Raw genomic sequence first — 20,056 nt, 5'->3', positions numbered from 1 at the left:
TCCCTGGTTTTTTTTTTTTTTTTTTTTTTTTTTTTTTTTTTTTTTGGTTTTTTGTTTTGTTTTTTTGGCTCATGAATTTTTCTGTTTGTCATGGAAATGTAAGAGTGGAATATTAATACATTTCAGTTTAGTTCTGTAATGTCAGGAATTTTTCAAAAAAATTAAAAGATGGACTGGAGCTTTTTCTTTGTGAATAGAAACTGGATGCCACAGTGATTCATGTGGGTTTTATTCCTCTTGTCTTGCTGTTATTTTTGTACCTTTTATCCCTCAAAGGACCCTTCTTGGGTTTTGAATAGAAGCCTTTATTCCGGTTAAGATGTTTTCCTCTATTTTACCACTTCCATCTTTTTTTGTGGCCCTTGATCCTATTTTTCCCTGACTTCATGCTTGGTTGGCCCTTACAAAACTTGTGTCCAAAAGATTGAGGATTAGACTTTCCTAGGACTTACCTGTCCTACAAGCAGGCAAGCACGTCCACTTGAGGGGGGGGAGGAATGACACATGACATACATGGCATACACATTAAGCAGTTGGTCATATGTCTGACTGGGTTCCAGTTTCTTGGGAATGTTGGTCCCCTTGTTCAGGCTTGCATATTTTAAACTAAAAATTTCAGTGTATTGTTTTTAGTAACTTCATTTATAGTCCTCCATAACGAGTTAGAAGGATGTACCTGCTACCATTTATTCCTATAATTTTAGAAAGTTGGGGCTTGACATTATACTCAATTTAGTGAGAATAGATGCAAAAAAGTGGAGGGGCAGGAGAACTTGTCCAGACACCTTAGATGAAGTCCGGAGCCCAAGGCTTTATCTTAACCATGTATGGTACCCCATTCATTCATCAAGAAAACCCTCAACAGCTGGGCCTGCATGGAGTGGTTATATTTCAAGGTTTTTCACAGGGGTTACAGTAGGACAGTCCCCACCCCAATCAGGCACCAGGAAGAAAGTAGGGACTTAAACAGCACCCCAGTTCTTCAGCCTGAGCCATCACATGCTATCAGTCTCCTAACCTCCCCTTGGACCTAAGACAGGGCTTGGGCAGAGAAGATCAATGGAGGGACAAAAAAATGAGTTACATTGCCACCTGAGAATCCTCAGAGGGGAGGACCCAGCCTTAGTCTCCCTTCTCCCAAGTGCAAAATGTGTAAACAGAGTAAAACAGAACAGAAAAGTGCAGTCTTAAGTGGTTTTCTTTCCTGCCCCTCCCACCCTTCCCTCCCCCCACCCCCAATCTTTGGGGATAAAGAATATAAAGACAACCCTGGCTTTTCTATTGCCTTGTTGCTTGCTGAATATAAGGAATGGGGTGGGGCAGGAAGGGGCCAGTTTGCCCTTAGGCACAGCTCTACGGCTGTGCCTCATTCATTTCCACAGCTGCCACTGTCCCTAGAGTATCAGGTGAATTGGTCAGGGGATCAGTCTCCCTCGGCCTGACTTACGGCTGGGACAGCCCCATCTTTCTGTTGATTATGTGGCGCATATATATATATATATATATATATGTATATATATATAATTTATATAAATATTTCTCTATGTACAAGGAATATGAGTGGCTTTCATGGAGGGAGGGAAGCTGGGGGCCGCAAGGCATCAACGCTGCTGGAGTTGTCCAATTCAGTGCTGTCACAGTCTGAGTCCTCAGAATTGGGAGGGCCCTGTGAGAAAGAGTAGAAATGGAGTGAGATTCCTTAGGGTTCTTTGCTGGGGTCATTTTAATAGCCAGTGGCTTACTGACTTGTTTTTTTGAGACAGCAGTCTTGCTCTTTTGCCCAGGCTGGAGTGCAATAGCGCAATCTCAGCTCACTGCAACCTCCGCCTCCCAGGTTCAAGCAATTCTGCCTCAGCCTCCTGAGTAGCTGGGACTACAGGCGCGCACCACCATGCCCGGCTAATTTTTGTACTATTAATAGAGATGGGGTTTTACCATATTGGTCAGGCTGTTCTTGAACTCCTGACCTTGTGATCCACCTGCCTCAGACTCCCAAAGTGCTGGGATTCCAGGTGTGAGCCACCGTGCCCGACCGGCTTACTGATTTATTTCTTCCAGATTTCAGTTGCTCAGGCCATTCTCCAGGGTGTCAGACTCCTTTCAGAATCCTTCCCTGGCTGCAACTTATAGCTACATACAAGCTACTGGTCAGGCACCATAATAGATGCTCTGCAAGAGGCTTCTGAAATTCCACCACGTGGATATTTGCTCTTTATGGTACTTTCTGGCCTGTGCAGCTGTCTCCCCAAAAGCTGTCAAAAGATAAGGCATCTATCTGCTTACAGCTCTCCCTGTTCAATATCTGCTTGTTGCTGTTGTGCCACTCACCTGCTTTCCTCTGAGAAGTTCCTGGTGTGGAATGGGCAGGGAGCTGGGTTCTGGGCTGGGGATGACCTCTGAAGGAGGTGGGTCCAGTGGGATTTCTGAGCCCTGGGAACACATGTCATCAGACCGCTCATCTGGCCGCTCATCAGTGTTGGTGCTGCCGACTTCAGGTGTGCCACTGGGGGAAGGTTCACTAGCTGTGCCTTCCTCCCCATCTGATGGATTCTCTGAGCTGAAGGTAGATAGTGACTGGCGCATGTTCAGACTCTGAGGCCACCTACATGTCGAAGAGGGGGATTACAGCTTGGTTCTGCCCCTTACAGAAAACAAAAATGCCATTAACTCCTGTACTCCATCACTTACCTCTGGCTTGATGTCAGCTCTACTTCACTGTCCACCTCTCCTTCCTCCTCTTCTGATGAGATGCCACGTTTCTGCAGGAGAGATGGGGGGACTGTGGTCAGAAGTGGAAAGAGGTCACTAAGAATCCAGAAGAAGGGAACATAGTTTAAAAGGGTAAAGTAGGGAATGGCTTAAAATTGAGCATAATGTGGGGGATTACACTTGGACCCCAGGGAGAATAAGGAAAAAGGGAAAGAGCTCAGGAGCCTTCCCATACTTTACCTGACTTCGGGTGACGGCAGCCCTGTACAGCAGTGCAGCTGGGGTCAAGTGCTGGGACCCAGCCCGGCTTCCTCCCCGGCCCGAGGTCCCTTCCCTTCCAGTTCCCAGAAGCCCCACACCTTCACCAGGCCCTACTGGAGGAGGTGGCTCCCCTTTGGCTCCCCCAGGTGAATCTGGGCTGGTGGAGCCAGGGGCTGATCCCTCACTTGGTGGGGTGTCACCCCGGGCCGGAGGTGGTGAGCCAGGATCCCCAGCTCCGCTTGTGGCCCCCCGGCCCCGGGACCCTAGTGCTGCTGACAGCAGGTCTGGGGATGAAGAAGACATTTTGCGGAGCAGGAGGTCATGATGAAGCCCACGGAGGGCAGGAGGGCAGGCCTCCCAGGCTGAGGGTCCCCCTCCTAGGCTTCCTGGTCCTCCAGGTTCATTGGGTGGCACAGCTGTACGAAGCCCAGGCAGGTCCCCACAGCTCCCCTTGGCGCTGGCCTTGCGGTGACGGGTCTTGCCACGGCGACTCCGTCCTGGTGAGGGGGGACCCTTAGGACACCCAGGAAGCCCAACCCCACTTAGGGCTGCATCTAGTTTAGGTAGCAAAGACTCTGTCTTGAGGATATCTGGTCTGGAAGGAGAGAAAAAGTAAAAGGTTGAGACTGCCAAATCTATGTACTCAAAAGCACTCCCTATCTTTGGACACTAAAGTACGCATCTCCCTGCTAAACATCTGCTGCCACTTCAGTATCCCTCTCGCCATATTGGAACCACCATTCATGTCCCACCTTTTGCTATGGGGTGACAGCTTCTGTGGCACATTCCTCTTCTTGATAAGCTTCTCCATTGTGTTTCCATGCAGGAGGCCCCGGGAAGGGTGTGTCTTCAGCAGGCCAGGGCACCTCCGCTCTAAAGCTTGCTCTCGCCTAAAGATCCAGGCACCTTCTCAGCTGGGCAAATGACCAGGAAGGGGCACCCCGGTCTCAGTAGGATCTCTAAGGCAGGCACAGCGCCAGGGCTTGGTGCATAAGGACAGGTAGGGTTACCTGAGCAGCTCCCTCTCCTTGAGTTCCAGCTGCAACATGAGGGCATTAAGTTCCATATACAGGTTGTTGGCTCTCTCCAGCTTCCTTTCATAGTGCTCCCTGATGTCCAGGGCATGTCTGCAACGGGCAGAAGGTTCCCAAAGGTGAACTGGGTTCATCTAGGGCCATAATAGATCCGCAGTCTCAGAATTCCTGTCCACAGTCCTTTCATAGTCCTTCCACCCGCCCTGGGGCTGGGTAGGAGCTGACTGGGTGCATAGTCCTTGCTGTTGGTAAAATCACCTCCCCAAGCACAGGAACTCACCTGAGCTCCTCCCTCCTTCTCATCACCAGTTCCTCTTCTAGGCGGTGCAGACAGGTCCCTTCTGACTTTATCTTTTCAAAGTGCAGTTTTACTTCTTCCCGCCACTCTGCCTGTGGGTGGAGAGCAGACAAGGAGTGAGAGCCATCCCTTCACCCAGTGAAAGGCTCTGCAGGTTGCCCACACGTCACTACCAATGTGTGGGCTGGAGCAAAAAGGAGTGGATTGACTCCGTTCTCTAAGAGCCAATCTCCTCAGTCCCACTTAACCCATTTCCCAGCCTCCCCCTCAAATGGCATCATCTCTGCAAAGAAGGGGAATTAGGTATTCATTTTCCTACCCACAGCACACCTGGGACTTAAAGTAAGTCTCCTGGGGTGTGGAGAGTACATCAGCTGAGGCAATGTCCAGATGCAGCAGAATCTGTCGGAATGATGGGCGATTTCGCGGTTTGCTATTCCTGAAAGGAATGGAGTTAGAAGGAGAGGGGAGAATTTGAGGGAGGACCAGATAGGAACTAGAGCATCCTTTCCCAAAGTGTGTCCTGGAGAATCCAATCCTAGAATGTACTCTGTGACAAAAGAACTTATGGTCAATGGTCTCAGGGAATATTAAACACTATTCATTAGTGTGTCAAAATCCTGCAGTAAGGAAACCTATTGAACCCCATATTTTCCAACTTGTCTCCCCAAATAAAGGCCTTTTCTGAATAACTTCACTGAAGGAACCACACTTTGGGAGATGCTCAATGACAGATTAGCCATCTTCAAACTTCCCTGGGTCTAGGTTCCAAATGAGGGTCTGGGACCCTTTCCTTCTGTGTTCTAAGGTTGTTTACTTGAGGCTCAATGAACCATGCTTGGTGGTTATGCTGCTCCTTCCCTGTACTTGTATGCACTCACTGGCACTTCATGACAAACCAGGAATGCAGATATTGTTAACTGTATTTTGTAGATGAGGAAACAGTTTCAGAGTGATACCACTTGTCCCTGGTGACTCAGCTCAGAAGGTAGAATGAGCCTGATTCAGATGCAAGTCAGTCCTTTGTATTAAATGTCCCTGCTATTTATTGGTCAGTCCAGCCCCTCTCAGTTCTAGATTGTAGTTCCCTGGCTCCACATCCTGAGTCCTCAGTACTTGGGGAGCCACATCTGGGAGCCCTGACACCCTTCCCCTCTTAAGGACTCTGAACTTGGCCACCTAGGGTTCTAGGTACTGGCTGTCCATCAGTACTGCTGTTCTCAACTTCTCCAGGCCCAGTATCCCAGCTCAGCCCATCCTTACCAGCACTGGCGAAGTAGGATCTTGAAACCATCTGGGCAACTGGAGGGCACGGGCAGATGGAGACTGTTGCTTCCCACACCCCAGATGATGGCTGAGGAATCTACGTCTTTGTAGGGGATCTCACCAGTCAGCAGTTCCCACAGCACCACACCAAAGGACCTGGGGATGAGGGGACATCACTTGGGAGGGGGTTCCTCCAGAGGTCCTGGTTGCTACTGGCCCATCACTTGTGCTCAAGCCCTAGAAGTTGCCCACCATGCCCCCAGGGCTGGCCACCCACTCTTCTCAGTTTTCAGCCTAGTCCTCACCAGATGTCGACCTTCTCAGACACAGGCTCATTGCGGATCACCTCAGGGGCCATCCAGGCTACTGTCCCTGCAAAGGACATCTTGGTGCTCTTGTCACTCAGCTCCTTGGAAGTGCCAAAATCTGAGATCTTCACCACATCGTCGTAGGTGATTAGCATGCTGGTAAAGAGTGTAGTCAGCTGGGGTCCACACCCCTCCACACACCTCATCTAACTCTGCAGCAACTCTGCCTTTCAGGTTTTTTTTTGTTTGTTTGTTTTTGAGACTGGAGTCTCACTCTGTCACTCAGGCTGGAGTGCAGTGGTTCAATCTCGGCTCACTGCAACCTCCGCCTCCTGGGTTCAAGTGATTCTCCTGCCTCAGCCTCCCAAGTAACTGGGACTACAGGCATGTGCCACCATGCCCCACTAATTTTTTTTTATTTTTAGTAGAGACAAGGTTTCACCATGTTGGCCAGGATGGTCTCGATTTCTTGACCTCATGACCCACCCACCTCGGCCTCTCAAAGTGCTGGGATTACAGGTGTGAGCCACTGCATCCGGCCTGCCTTTCAGTTTTAAATCATTTGGGACACCCAAAGGTGAGGGGCTCACTACAGCCCTCCTGAGATGGGACTATCACTTGGAAGAGGTTTCTGAGATGGCCACATGGACGTAGGGCATGGTTTGGAAGTGCGGAGAAGGCCACACTGACTTGAGTGGGTCACCTGCATGCACATCTGTTGCTCCCTGCTTGCTTACTCACTTGGGTGACTTGAGATCCCTGTGGATAATCTTGTGTAGGTGCAGGTAGTTCATGCCACCGGCGATGCCCATGGACCAGTCAACCAGTAAGGAGGGGGTGACAGGGCGGCCGGCCCGCAGTACCTCATATAGCTGGCCCTGGGCGCAGAACTCCATGAGGATGCAGTAGCAGGGAGCCTGGGTACACACACCCCTGCGAGACAGACGATGGTATGAAGGCCTCAGCTGGCTGAGCCTTCACCTGATTAATAACTGGAACCCCCATTCCCACCCATTCCACCTAAGGGTCTCCTCTGGGAAGGATGGGGTAGGTCCCACTGCCCAGGAGGGTACCAGGCCTTAGCATAGTATCCCCAACACCCAGCCCCTGCCCTGGACCTCACTTGAAGGTGATGATGTTGGGGTGCTTCAGCTTTCGCAAGTGCTTGATGTCGGTTTCTTTGAGGTCTCGCACCTTCTTCACAGCCACCTCCTCCCCGTGGAAGCGCCCCAGGAAGACAGCACCCTGGGCCCCTGAGCCCACCCACTGCAGGTCCAGGATTTCCTCAAAGGGGACCTCCCAAAGGTCTGTGGGCAGGAGGCACAGTGCCACAAGCCTCAGAAAGAGCCACACTCAAGGCCAGGGACGGGATAGCATTGGGTTGGCTGAATTGACTTAAGGAGGGTGAGGCAGAAAAGTAGCCAAAAACAGGCCGAGAAGAAGGTTCAAGGGAACAGGGAAGGAATGAATGGGTGACCTTAAAAGAAGTTGGGAAGTTAGAGGCTGATGGATGGCTAAGGGACTAGGGCCATGTCATGGGGAGGGAAGGGACCATTGCATGACTTTAGTGGAGCTGACCAACAGATCTCAGGCTCAGGGAAACAGGGAGGAGGCTCCCACAAGGACGTGGCCTACCTTCCTGCTGCTGCTTGTGCTCAGTGGAGTAGGCTTTGCCAATCATGGTCCAGACAGGGCGCAGGCAGCCAAAGAGGCCCTCAAGGAAGCCACTGCCACTCTGGCACTGCAGTCGCACCTCATCAGCTCGAACTCTGGATGCCCGACTCTCAGGTGACCCAGCTGCGCCCCCTGGGCCCCCTGCATCCTGCTCATGTAGCTGCAGGACACTGTTGGCAAAAGGCTCAGGGGGCGGCTCTCCACCTGGGGAGGGGCTGGGCCCTCCCCCACCCTGCCCACCAAGGGGTACCACATCTCGAAGTACACACTGGGTAGGCGTCAGGTCCTTCTCGGGAGTGCAGTCAGAAGTGTCTGGGTCCAGCTTGCGCATGGATGCCTCACTTAGGGTAGACACGAAGCCCCCAAAGGAAGGAGAGGGTGTTCGGGTCTCATGGAGGCAAGCCATGGCCTCTGGCCCCTGGTGTGATGGTGAACACTGGGCCCTGTGGGAATGAAGGAAGGAGGGGCTGTTAAAGCCCCAGGCGTGCCCGCTCAGGATGCTTACCCCAGAGGCACAGATTGGGGTTCCGGGTTCACAGAAGCCCTGTTGGAGGTAACACTTGTGGCTCCGTTTCTCATGCCCCTCCAAGTTGCACCTTGACCCATCTTAGGAAATCTGATACACTTGGGCTTCCTCTCAGGCATGTTAGTAAGGCAAGTAATAGGTAGACAGGTATCGTACCTGGGTATCATTCTCAGGTAACAGCCCCACGTGGGTACACACTGGTAAAATATGTCTCAAATTCAAGTATAATGGTAACAGATGAGTTCCCTTCTCCCTGTAAGATGACTAATTCATTGCTGCGGCACATTTTTTTCACCTGAGACTCACAGGCACACAGGTATCAGGAGTGTCTCACATTTACACCTTTAACTCGGGGTCAACCTCAGGCACACAATAGTAACACCTAGACCTTCCTCACACTGAAGCACACACAGGATGCTGGTAAACCTTTCAGGCACCCTTGGACAGCATTCCTGAGCTGCCTACATAAGGTGACACCCCCAGGCCTCCTGCCCAGGTACTTACACATGGTACTACTGAGGCCCTCTCAGGAACACTCAACTCAGGTGACAGCCTCATTCTAAGACACACTCCTGGGCCTCTCCAAGGTAAGTGAAGGTTGTAACCACAGAGTTCTGTGTCCCCCCAACATTGGCAGAAGCAGCCAATGGGGATGCAGACACCTGTCACAGAAGGCCACTGCTTCATCCCCCTTAGCCCTCCCTTCAGTCCAGCGGCTCTCCCAGGGGTCAAACAAGGTCTTGTCTCCTCTTTCCTCTTCATTGCCCTATCCCCTGCTCCTCAAACTTTGCAGGCAATGGGGATGTGTCCCAGTTCATAGCTGGGTGCTATTAAAAAAACAACCATTAGGCCGGGTGTGGTGGCTCATGCCTGTAATCTCAGCGCTTTGAGAGGCCGAGGTGGGAGGATCACCTGAGGTCAGGAGTTCGAGACTAGCCTGACCAACATGGAGAAACCCCGTCTCTACTAAAAATACAAAATTAGCAGGGCGTGGTGGCGCACGCCTGTAATCCCAGCTACTTGGGAGGCTGAGGCAGGAGAATTGCTTGAACCCGGGAGGCGGAGGTTGTGGTGAGCCGAGATCATGCCACTGCACTCCAGCCTGGGCAACAAGAGCAAAACTCTGTCTCAATAAATAAATGAATAAATAAATAAAACACAACCATTAAAAAACCTGAATCCGGCACAGCGTGTTGGCACATGCCTGTAATCACAACACTTTGGGAGGCTGAGGCAGGTGGATCACTTGAGCTCAGGAGTTTCAGACCAGCCTGGGCAACATGGCGAAACCCTGTCTCTACCAAAAATACAAAAAAAAAAAAAAAAAAAAAGCCGGGCATGGTGATCCTGTGACTGTGGTCCCAGCTCCTCTGGAGGCTGTGGTGAGAGGATTGCCTGAGCTCAGGTGGTGGAGGTTGCAGTAAGCCACTGCACTCCAGCCTGGGCGACATAGCCAAACCCCGCCTCAAAACAAAAAACAAAAAAAACCCTGAATCCTGACTTGCTTCTGCCACATAATGGCTATATGACCTCAGGCGAGCTATGGTTGAGCCTCAGTTTTTCCAGCTATACAAAGGAATAAACTGGCTGTCACTAAGGCACAGCAAACCCTTAATGCTACATGAGATTTGCCCAGAACTTGGCACCAGGAGCCATCCTGGTCTCCCAACTCACTCCACACTTGTCAGTTACCAAATCCTGAGATTTGAAGATTCCCTAGAACAAGCATCCCTCTAATTGTTCCTCATAGCTAGCAGGGTCCTTCCATGAGCCCCTGGGTTAGTCTGGAAATTATTGCCATACATTCTGAATTACAGTGGAGAATTACAGGGGAAGGGGTGGCAGGAATCTCCACATGCAGAAGGGTTCAGTAGATGATTACACAGGCATACAAGAAGGCTTGGGAAACTTCAATAGTTCTTGTAATACTTAATTACCAGGCCTTTCCCTTGAAGACTTTTTCCTGGGGGGGTGAGGGTGGTAGGCCTGGAATCAGCATATTTAACAAGCATTCTAGATTTGTTAAGCTCTAACCCAGTGCATGCTATTTTCTAGTCCTACTGTTACTGCCTTAGTTCAAGTCTCATTAGCTGTCCTCACCTGGCCCAGGACAGCTGGTCTCCAAGTGCTCTCTCTACCCCCAATTCTTCACTCAGCTCCTTCAGAAGGATCTTTCTAAAACAGATTGGGGGCCAGGTGTGGTGGCTCACACCTATAATCCCAACACTTTGGGAGGCCGAGGCAGGCGGACCACCTGAAGTCAGGAGTTTGGGACCAGATTGGCCAACATAGTGAAACCCCATCTCTATTAAAAATACAAAGAAATTAGCCAGGCGTGGTGGTGTGCACCTGCAGTCCCAGCTATTTGAGAGGCTGAGATACGAGAATTGCTTGAATCTGGGAGGAGAAGGTTGCAGTGAGTCGAGATAAGGCCACTGTACTCCAGCCTGGGCAACAAAGCAAGACTCTGTCTCAACAACAACAACAAAAACAGATTGGGCCAGGCATGGTGGCTCACACCTTTAATCCCAGCACTTTGAGGGGCCAAGGCAAGTGGATCACTGAAGCCTGGAAGTTCAAGACCAGCCTGGGCAACACAGTGAAACCCAATCTCTACAAAAAATATAAAAATTAGCCAGCCAGGCACAATGGCTCATGCCTGTAATCCCAACACTCTGTGAGGCCGAGGCAGGCGGATCATGAAGTCAGGAGATCAAGACCATGCTGGCTAACACAGTGAAACCCTGTCTCTAGTACAGAATACAAAAAATTTGTCGGGCGTGGTGGTGGGCGCCTGTAGTCCCAGCTACTCAGGAGGCTAAGGCAGAAGAATGGCATGAACCTGGGAGGTGGAAGTTGCAGTGAGCCAAGACTGTGCCACTGCACTCCAACGTGGGTGACAGAGCAAGACTCCATCTCAAAAAAAAAGAAAAAAAATTAGTCGAGTGTGGTGATGTGCACCTTTAGTTCCACCTACTCGGGAGGCTGAGGTGGGAGGATATCTTGAGCCTGGGAGGGTGAAGCTGCAGTGAGCAGTGACTGCACCACTGCACTGCAGCCTGGGCGACAGAGGCGAGACCCTGTCACAAAAGAAAAAACAACCGCCCGCACCAACACCGGAACTTAGCCATGTCAGGTTTTTGAACCAGGACACCCAATGATAATGGCTAACTTAAGGAAGGCTTACGGCTGAGTGCAGTGGCTCACGCCTGTAATTTAGCACTTTGGGAGGCCGAGACGGGAGGATTGCTTAGGCTCAGGAGTTCGAGACCAGCCTGGGCAACACGGTGAAACCCCATCTCTACTAAAATACAAAAAATTAGCCGGGCGGGGCGGCGGTCGCCTGTAGTCCCAGCTACTCGGGAGGCTGAAGCAGGAGAATCACTTGAACCTGGGAGGCGGAAGTTGTAGTGAGCTGAGATCGCGTCACTGCACTGCAGCACCACTGCACTCCAGCCTGGGCAACACAGTGAGGCTCCATCTTAAAAAAAAAAAAAAAAAAAAAGGAAAGAAAGAAAAGAAAAACAAAACAAAAAAGGCTTACTATTTTTTAGCTTCCGGTAAAGGTGCATTAGCACTTTGCATATTTAATCCTCAAAACTGTAAGCTGGGCATTATTAGCCCCGTTTTACAGACTAAGGCATAGAGGTATTAAATAACCTGCCCACAGTGCCATAGCTATTAAGAAGCTCAAGCTCGGCTGGGTGCGGTGGCTGACGCCTGTAATCCCAGCACTCTGGGAGGCCGAGGTGGGCGGATCGCTTGAGCTCAGGAGTTCGAGACCAGCCTGGGCAACATGGGGCTGGGCAACATGGGGAGAGCCTGTCTCTGCTAAAAATACAAAAAAATTAGCCGGCGTGGTGGCACATGCCTATGGTCCCAGCTACTTGGGAGGCTAAGGTGGGAGAATCGCTTGAGCCCAGGAAGTGGAGGTTGCAGTGTGCCACTGCACTCTAGCCTAGGTGACAGAGTAAGACTCTGTTTCAAAAAAAAAAAAAAAAAAAAAAAAGGAAAGAAAGAAAAGAAAAGAAATAAAGAAAAAGAAGCTCAAGCTTCATCCCCAGCCTGGAAGGCGCTTCTCATCTCTCTCCAGGTGTCACTTTATCCTGGACGTCCTTCTTTCCAGATCCGCTCCAGGTTAATGCGCCTTCTGGGCGGGCACAGCCCCGGTATGCTTCCTCTATCATGGTTCCCATTATACTGGAGGTACAATGTGGTCGGGGCTCTGGCTCCTTTGAGAGCCTGGACAGCCTTTAGAGAGACGACTTCGCATCACAAGGCTCGCATCACATGGCTTGCAACAGCACCTGGCGCGCAGAAGGTGCTTGGTAAGGTGGTACCACTGCTCTACCGCCCCCGGAGGATCGCCTTAAGCACCGCACACTCTATGCGCGCGCGCGCACACACACACACACACACACAATTAGCTCCCTGAATCCTCAGAAGAGCCAGGTGAAGGAAGTACTACTGGTGCCATTATATTCTTGATAGAACTGAGGCCCAGAAAGCACAAATCACAGTAAAGTTCAGCTTCCAAATCCCCAACATATCCCACGCGGTATTTGTGGCTTCAAGAGATAAGGTGTAGATTGCAATGCAAATCACAGACAAACACAGACCAAGTAAAATGCCAACATATGGGAGAATTTCGTCTGGAGGACCCAAGGGATTTTGCCTGCCACCCTGCCCCCCCGCGCCCCCACGACCTCCCACTCCGCCGCAAGCAGGGGATTCGCTTCTGGACCACCCAGAAACAAGGCCCAGGACTCGGACGCTCTCGCCTGGCAGGCCAGGAGGGAGGGATGGCGGGATTGGAGCGCTCGGGGAGGAGCTGGGGCCGTCCCCTGGACAGCTTGGTCACCGGCAATGGAAGGCCGAAGCCCAAGTCTGGGCAGCTCAAAGTGGAGAGGAAGGGGTTACGGCCACAGCGCCCTCTCCCGCTTCCCGACTTCCTTCCCGGCCGTCACGTGGCGCGTGGTTGAGGCGGGGGCCGCCGCGGCGGAAGGGGGTGGTTCGGGTGGGGAAGGGGAGGGGACACGGCCGGCTGGGGGAAGCGCTGGGCGCTGCGGCGTAACCATGACGACTGGGCCCAAGGCGGCGCGTGAAGTCACCAGGACAAGATTAGCCCCGGATCACGTGAGCGCGACGTGGGGGCGGGGCTGTGCCTGGGCCCCGCCCCTGACCTGGGCCGGCCCAGGTGGCTGGTTGCCTGGATGACTGCGAGGATCGTAGGTGCGGACCCCCACCCAGCGGTCTGCCCCATCTGTGTTCCCTTCCTTCCCCTGCCCCCGCATGCAGAGAGCTCTTCGGCTGAGGCGTCGGGTATTGGCAGGAGGGGACTTGTGGGGTTGGCATTGGGGGTGCAGTACCACGGGGAAGGAAAGCAGGAAATGAGAGAAAGGGAGACGGCACAGAAAAGGCGAGGCACGGCTAGAGGAGGAGGAAGGAGCCAAGACATATACAGACACCGGAGCAGCGTGAAGCGGTGTCAAGCCCGAGAATGATGGCTTGAAAAGATGTTTGGAAAAGCAGAGGACCCTGAGAAAATGGAGATGAAAGGGGAGTGAGAAACACGGACAGCATCCATCTCCTTTTCTATCTAGAAGCCGAGCTTTGAGTAGGCACACCTGACTTTTTAAAGGAATTTTTCAGCCGTCATCTGGTTGTTTGACGACTAGGTGGTTTAGGCATAGAAAGGGTGACATGCTCAGAGACACTTGCAGCCAGCAGAGCCTCCCTCCAGTTTACCAGGCTTCCCCAGAGGCCCTTCTGGTATCCAGGGCCAGCAGCTGGGGAGAGGAGAGAAGCCATTTCACCTGTTTGTCTTTTAGGGTAGTGGGGATAGCTGAAGAAGTAGGAGATGGGACCAAGGGAAAGATATCAGGCTAATGACAGCTCTTCCAGATTGACCTGGAGTGGAGGGAAAGCTGCTGCCCCTGGGAGCTATAGTAAACTGGAGATTCCTCTCTCCCAACACACACACACACCCATTTCTGTTTCCTTTATTTCTGACCTGCCAGCTGTGTCCCACTGCCCCCTGGCAGGGCCTTGGCGCCAGAGCTTTGGAGGGGCGTCTAGGATGACTAGGAGCCCCTGGCCCAGACGTTCAGTCACCCTGGGGGATGGGAGCTGTCTCTCGGTTATCAATTATGCAGAGCATGGGGGAAGGGCAGCAATGTGACAGGAGGGTGGGTCTCTCTGTCACTCTGTCAACCATATCTACCATGTGTTGATGGTGGTTCTGCCTCACATTGGGTGAGGGGACAGAATGATCTCTAAGCCATACAACTGCCAGGGGAGGAGGCTCTTTGGACACCCAAGAGGCCCTAATTCAGTGCTTTGCTGGTGGCCCCAAAGTGACTCCATAAGGAGGCTACAGGGTAGAGTGGGGTAGAAAGTCACCCCCCATCTATCCCACCTTCCAGGTTCTCTGGCCTGAGATTTTGGAAGCCTGTGGCACGTAAACTCTGAATTCTCTCTGGCTCCTTCTTGTATAACAGCAGAATGTCAATGTCAAGCTGTTTGTTTGGTGGTCTTAGGGGCTCAGTTCAGAGGCCAGGTCATCTGCCTAAATCTTGGGCTGTCACACTAAGTGCTCTCCACTGTCTGAGACCTCATTTTTTACTCAGGAAAAGGATGATTCCCTTTCTCTCGTGAGTGGGGTTAGGGAGGGGAGTCTTCAAAGGGAAAGGAGACCCAAGACTTTGGAGTCCTAATTCCACTTCTGCAAGCTTTGAGGCCCTGAGAGGATAAAGGTCTCTGATGAATCGCGGCCATGCCTCCTGTCTGCTTGGCTGCAGCTTGTATTGTTTTTGAAACAGGGTTTCGCTTTGTTGCCCAGGCTGGAGTCCAGTGGCATGATCACGGTTCACTGCCTGCAGCCTCAACCTCCTGTGCTCAAGTGATCCTCCCCCTTCAGCCTCCTGAGTAGCTGGGACTACAGGCACTCACCACCACACCAGACTAAATTAAAAAAAAAAAAAAAAAAAAAAAAGAGGCTGGGTGCGGTGGCTCAGGCCTGTAATCCTAGCACTTTGGGAGGCCAAGGCAGGCAGATCACAAGGTCAGGAGATGGAGACTATCCTGGCTAACATGGTGAAACCCCGTCTCTACTAAAAATACAAAAAATTAGCCAGGCGTGGTGGCGGGTGCCTGTAGTCCCAGCTACTCAGGAGGCTGAGGCAGAAGAATGGCGTGAACCCGGGAGGCGGAGCTTGCAGTGAGCTGACATCGCCCCACCGCACTCTAGCCTGGGAGACAGCGAGACTTCTGTCTCAAAAAAAAAAAAATTGTAGAGACCATGTCTCACTCTGTTGCTCAGGCTGGTTCCAAACTCGTGGGCTCAACTGATCCACCAGTCTCGGCCTCCCAAAATGTTGGCATTACAGGCATGAACCACTGTGTCCTGCCCTGCAGCTTGTTTTTATTTTCCTTTTTACAGGATTCGTGGTCCTGGCCCCAGGGTCCCAAGATGGAAAGTACTATCGCTTTTCTTAGTGCCCTCATGAGGAGGAAATGACTTCCCCTGAGAACTTGGGGGAAAACTGGAGATCACCCCTAAATTCGGGTCCTTGATTGGAAAATCAAGCCCTGAGACCCCTAGCTGCCACACTTCTTCCAATGGGGTGGACAGTGAAAGGGTTCAGGGAAGGGAGGGACAGTACTATTTAGGAAAAAAGAATCAGCTTCAGATTTGGAGAGATCAGAGCTAGAATCCCAGTTTTGCCACCAATTAGTTTAAGGAATGTAATCTCTCCATGGTGCCCAACCCTCCCTGCTGGGGTGGTGAAGGTTAAGTGAGGTGATGGAGGGGGTGCAGGGAGCAGCATGCTTCCTCCTTGCTTTGTCTTCCTGGTTGGCTGGACACCAGGTCTTTCTTTGTGGATCCTGGAGAGGCTGAAGACTTGGTCTCTGACCTTCTGCTTTCCCAGGACAAACCGTGATTTCAGGTTCCAGGAGAACCAGGTCACAGTGCTAGTGATTGTGCTGGAGTCTCCAGTCATTCCTTTACCAGATCACCAGGCCTTCCTCTGTAAATCCTGCCATTCTGTCTCCTCTGGACTAAGGGGGAAGGCCTAATTTTCTGCACCCATCCTCACTCCCTGACCAGTTATCTCTGGAATCTGCTCTCTTAAGCAGCTATACTGCTAAGATCCTCCCTTTGATCATGTGGCCCTGGATCACCCCTCAGCCTTACCCATAGAGGCCTCGGGGAAGGGGAGGGCAGGAGCAGGGTAGGATGGGCCTCAGGAGTCCCTCCAACCTAGGACCTCAGATAGACCAGGAAGAAGTTCAGTGGATGTTAACAAATAGTTTCTCAGCTGGATGGACATTTTTAAAAATCTGGAAGAATAAATACCAAAGTATAACAACAGTTTCTAGGTAGTTGGAATTATGAGTGTTTTAATTTTCTCCTTTGGGTTTACGTCTATTCCTAGTATTTCAGTAACAACTTTGAATTGCTTTTAAAGTAAGATATAACATTTATTTTAAATTGTAAAAGAGAAAATAAGATTGATGGACTGCTCATGCATTCCTTCATTTAGCTTATTAGGACACTTGTGCAATAGGGAGAGGGTAGGTGGTAGAGGAGAGAACACAGGCCTCAAACTCAGAGTGGCTTCCTGAGGTCTTGTCTCTGCTCCTGGCCAGTTGGGTGACCTGGCTTGAGACTTCTCAACAAACCTCAGTTTCTTCATTGCTAAATGGGGACAGTGGTACCTATGTCCCACAGTGGCAGTGCAGTACATAATGTGGTGGGTAAGAACACAGGTTCTACGTCACACAGACCTGGGTTCAAATCCTACCTCTTGCCACATACTAACTTTTTTACTTTCAACAAATTACTTAAGTTTCAGTTTTCTCCTCCATCAGAGATGATGATAACACTATCTCACTTGGTCTTGTTAAGGGCATGATTAAGACAATCAAAATAAAGTTCTTGGCCCAGGACCTGGCACACAGGAAGCTCTCTCTAAGCATTAGCCATATGGAAAGTGCCTAACACACAGTTGTAAGTTTTTTATGAATGTGATTCCCTTCCCTTCTTTCCCTTGTTCTTTCTCAAAGCAAGTACCAGTAGGGAGGGTATAGGTGGAAAGGGAGGTGGAGAAACAAGAGGGAAAAAAGACCAAAGAATGAAGAAACCAAAGGACAAGGGCTCTATCCTGAATGATCTTTAGCCTCCTCTGGAATCTGGTCACTGTCGCAGTCTCCTCACCTTCCCCACACACACATATGACCCCAGTGCTTCTGGGAGCCAATGAACCGGACAGACTAGTCTCTGTGGCCAGGCCCTCATGAAGCCCCTATGTCCCCTGCTGGCATCATCTCAACAGTATCCTTCTTCCCAGCATCACCTCAGTCAACAGTGTGAGTGAGTGGATGAGTGGTGGGCATGAGGGGCAGACATTTCCACCTCACTGGAAGAAGCATGGCAGCTGGGGGTCCCAGGGCTTGACTGGTATAGGGCTGAGGACCTGAATGTAGGGGTGATCTCCAGTCCACCCTAGCAAGGACTTCTTACGGGGCTGATTCTCTCATTCCTTCTTTCTCTCCAGATCCAGGCAGGGGAGAGGGAGGACTGTGGATTACAACAGTCTGGGCCGTGAGTGGCAGAACCAAGGGTCCTCTTCCTAGAAAAGCCTGATCCTACCATATTGTCACCACCAGGGGAAGAGCAATTGGTTTTTTTGTTTTTTTTTTTTTGAGACGGAGTCTCGCTCTGTCACCCAGGCTGGAGTGCAGTGGCCGGATCTCAGCTCACTGCAAGCTCCGCCTCCCGGGTTCATGCCATTCTCCTGCCTCAGCCTCCCGAGTAGCTGGGACTACAGGCGCCTGCCACCTCACCCGGCTAAGTTTTTGTGTTTTTAGTAGAGACGGGGTTTCACTGTGTTAGCCAGGATGGTCTCGATCTCCTGACCTCGTGATTCGCCCGTCTCGGCCTCCCAAAGTGCTGGGATTACAGGCTTGAGCCACCGCGCCCGGCGCAATTGGTTTTTAGAAGGGTTCTGCCCTCTTCAGCTATAAGGAAGCCTAGGAAATCCTGAGCCACATCTAACTTCTTGCCTCCTCTGTCTGTAACTGGGATGGGTATTTAGCTGGTGGTCTACATGTTGAGAGCTGGGGTTTTCCCAACATTACCCCAGTTGACAATGGGAGTGAGTGGATGAATGGTATGCTTGAGGGGACACACATGTTTTTTTCACCTGTGTGAGATAGGAGGGAGTGGGGCCCTAAAGCTCAGAGAAACTTCAGTGTGTGGACAGGAAGGCTCAGGGGGCACTTGAGTCCTTTCCTTCCTAAATCCTTTCTGTTAGCCTTGGCTTGGTATGACCCTCTGGCTGAAACTCAGAGCTCCTAGAGCGATGGAGTCCACCTTGAGAACTGCAAGGGAAATGTGTTTAGAGGGACGCACTGACTGTGGCTTGAGACGACTCTGGGTGGGGTAAGGAGACCTCATGTGCACTCCCTCCTGATTGGAGGCCACTCACCTACGCTCCTCTGAAAAAGGCAGCAGATGAGCATCTACAAGGTAGGACTCCTCCCTTAATTCTAAGGGACACCTCACTGTTTCCTCCCACTGTCTACAGAGCCTTGACTCTTCCCTCCTCTCAGTCAAGGCCTTGGTTACCAGCAAGTCTCAACTCTTGCTTATTTTTAAGCCAATGAGTTTGAGGAGTGTTTGTGGGAAAGGGAGGAGGTTTTTGGAGGGTGTGACTGGGGGAGACGGGTTAGGGGAGCCAGAGGAGATGGAGAGAAAGAGGAGGGAGAAACCCACACGTGAATGGGGGAGGGGAGGATGCAACAGCTGGATGGAGGTGAATGCCACAGCTGGAGGGGATTAGGAGGATCACAGCTGGAAGGGGAGGGGACCAACGCCTGGGCATCTAGGAACAGGTGCTCTCTGACTAATCTTCAGGTCCAGCCTGCTAAGTGTGTGTGTGTGTGTGTGTGTGTGTGTGTCTGTGTGTGTGTGGAGGGAGATGTGGGTACATCAGTCCTTGCCCTTCCTTTCCTTCCCTGGAGGGGGCCAAAACTCTCCCTCCTCCTTCCCTCTCTCCCTTCCTGAGGATGAGTGGGAGGAGATGTTCTCTTGCCCTCTGTCCTTTAAGTCTGTCCCCCAATCACCCTCCACCCCACCCCAATACGGTCCTTTCCAGCTCTGGAGGCCCTTCGTCTCCAAGCTGGGCCGCGGCATCTCTCCGCTCCATTCCCTTCCTTCCCAGCCCCACACGCGTCGGGTCCAGGTCCCCAGTTCCTCCATCCCCACAGCTTCAGCATCCCCACACCACCACCCGCACCAGGCCACATCTGCATCCCGACCCTCCCTCCACGCCCGGATCCCAGGACCCGGACCCATCCCTGCCCCCCACCCCCCCACAACTCGGCCAGGCTCTCACCTCGGGGGCTCCGCGGCCGCAGCACAAAAGGCGGCGCTGCTGCAGCTCCGCTCCGGATGCTGCTCCCGCCTCCTCCTCCTTCTCCTCCTCCTTCCCTCCTCCCCCCGCTGCCCTCCACCGGACCCGGGGCGCTGTCACAGGCGATGCTCGTGCGGTGTCCGGATGCACGGGTGTCAGCTTCAGCTTGCTGCCCCCACCCCCCGACCCCTAGCCCCGTCCCTGCTCGGCTTGAACTCCCGCTCCTTCCAGGGCCCCCGCCCCTGGCCCCCCGGGACGGACACGCCCTGAGCGGGGGATGCTGCGATGGAGCCGCCGGCCTCTTAAAGGAGCCCGCTGCTGCCATCCGGCGCGCTCCACTCTCGTCCCTGGCCCGCCTGGGCCCCGCGCTTCCCTGCTGGCGGTGTCCTATGGAGGTCCCACCTCAGGCCTTAGGCTGATTCCACAGGAACCCCCTATGACTCGTCTTATAGACTCCTTTCTACATCGGAGAGAGCAGCCCCTCAGTTGGGATCCCTAGCGCTCTGGCATTGCTCCCCCTATCATACTGATCTTGCCAGCTCTCCTTCCCTTGATTGTCA

General features: G+C 52.1%; 1 protein-coding gene across 5 annotated transcripts; it reads right to left on the bottom strand.

The window, feature by feature from the left end:
• Positions 1–866: 866 nt before the first annotated feature.
• Positions 867–19,624, bottom strand: LOC105474270 (mitogen-activated protein kinase kinase kinase 12). 5 transcript variants are annotated; one of them, XM_011728803.3, is made up of 15 exons: positions 19,479–19,624; positions 7,820–7,993; positions 7,512–7,720; positions 7,000–7,183; positions 6,618–6,809; positions 5,874–6,032; positions 5,566–5,724; positions 4,633–4,741; positions 4,285–4,394; positions 3,981–4,097; positions 3,723–3,860; positions 2,950–3,565; positions 2,689–2,759; positions 2,329–2,602; positions 867–1,666 (listed from the first exon to the last, which is right to left on the bottom strand). In XM_011728803.3, exons 2-15 carry the CDS (start codon positions 7,954–7,956, stop codon positions 1,568–1,570), a joined length of 2,574 nt encoding a protein of 857 aa, XP_011727105.1. In that variant the 5' UTR covers positions 7,957–7,993; positions 19,479–19,624; the 3' UTR covers positions 867–1,567. The 5 variants fall into 5 exon arrangements, with proteins under 5 accessions (XP_011727105.1, XP_070927747.1, XP_070927748.1 ...); XM_071071646.1 differs by lacking the exon at positions 19,479–19,624 and adding an exon at positions 10,177–11,381; XM_071071647.1 differs by lacking the exon at positions 19,479–19,624 and adding an exon at positions 10,177–11,377 and having other exon boundaries at positions 7,512–7,710.
• Between the last annotated feature and the right edge of the window lie 432 nt (positions 19,625–20,056).

The sequence above is a fragment of the Macaca nemestrina genome, chromosome 10 (genome assembly GCF_043159975.1).
Source record: "Macaca nemestrina isolate mMacNem1 chromosome 10, mMacNem.hap1, whole genome shotgun sequence".
Taxonomy (NCBI): Eukaryota; Metazoa; Chordata; class Mammalia; order Primates; family Cercopithecidae; genus Macaca; species Macaca nemestrina.
The sequence above is the reverse complement of the archived record's forward strand: the minus strand, read 5'-3'. Positions and strand labels throughout refer to the sequence as shown.

Excerpts from the sequence above, each read along its gene's own strand:
- LOC105474270 (XM_011728802.3), bottom strand. The coding sequence starts at position 10,379 with ATGGGGTTTCACTATGTTGGCCAATCTGGTCCCAAACTCCTGACTTCA. Across the intron at positions 4,395-4,632 it reads AGACTTACTTTAAGTCCCAG|GCAGAGTGGCGGGAAGAAGT; the intron begins GTGTGCTGTGGG and ends CTCCACCCACAG. Across the intron at positions 2,603-2,688 it reads GAGCTGACATCAAGCCAGAG|GTGGCCTCAGAGTCTGAACA; the intron begins GTAAGTGATGGA and ends TTCGACATGTAG.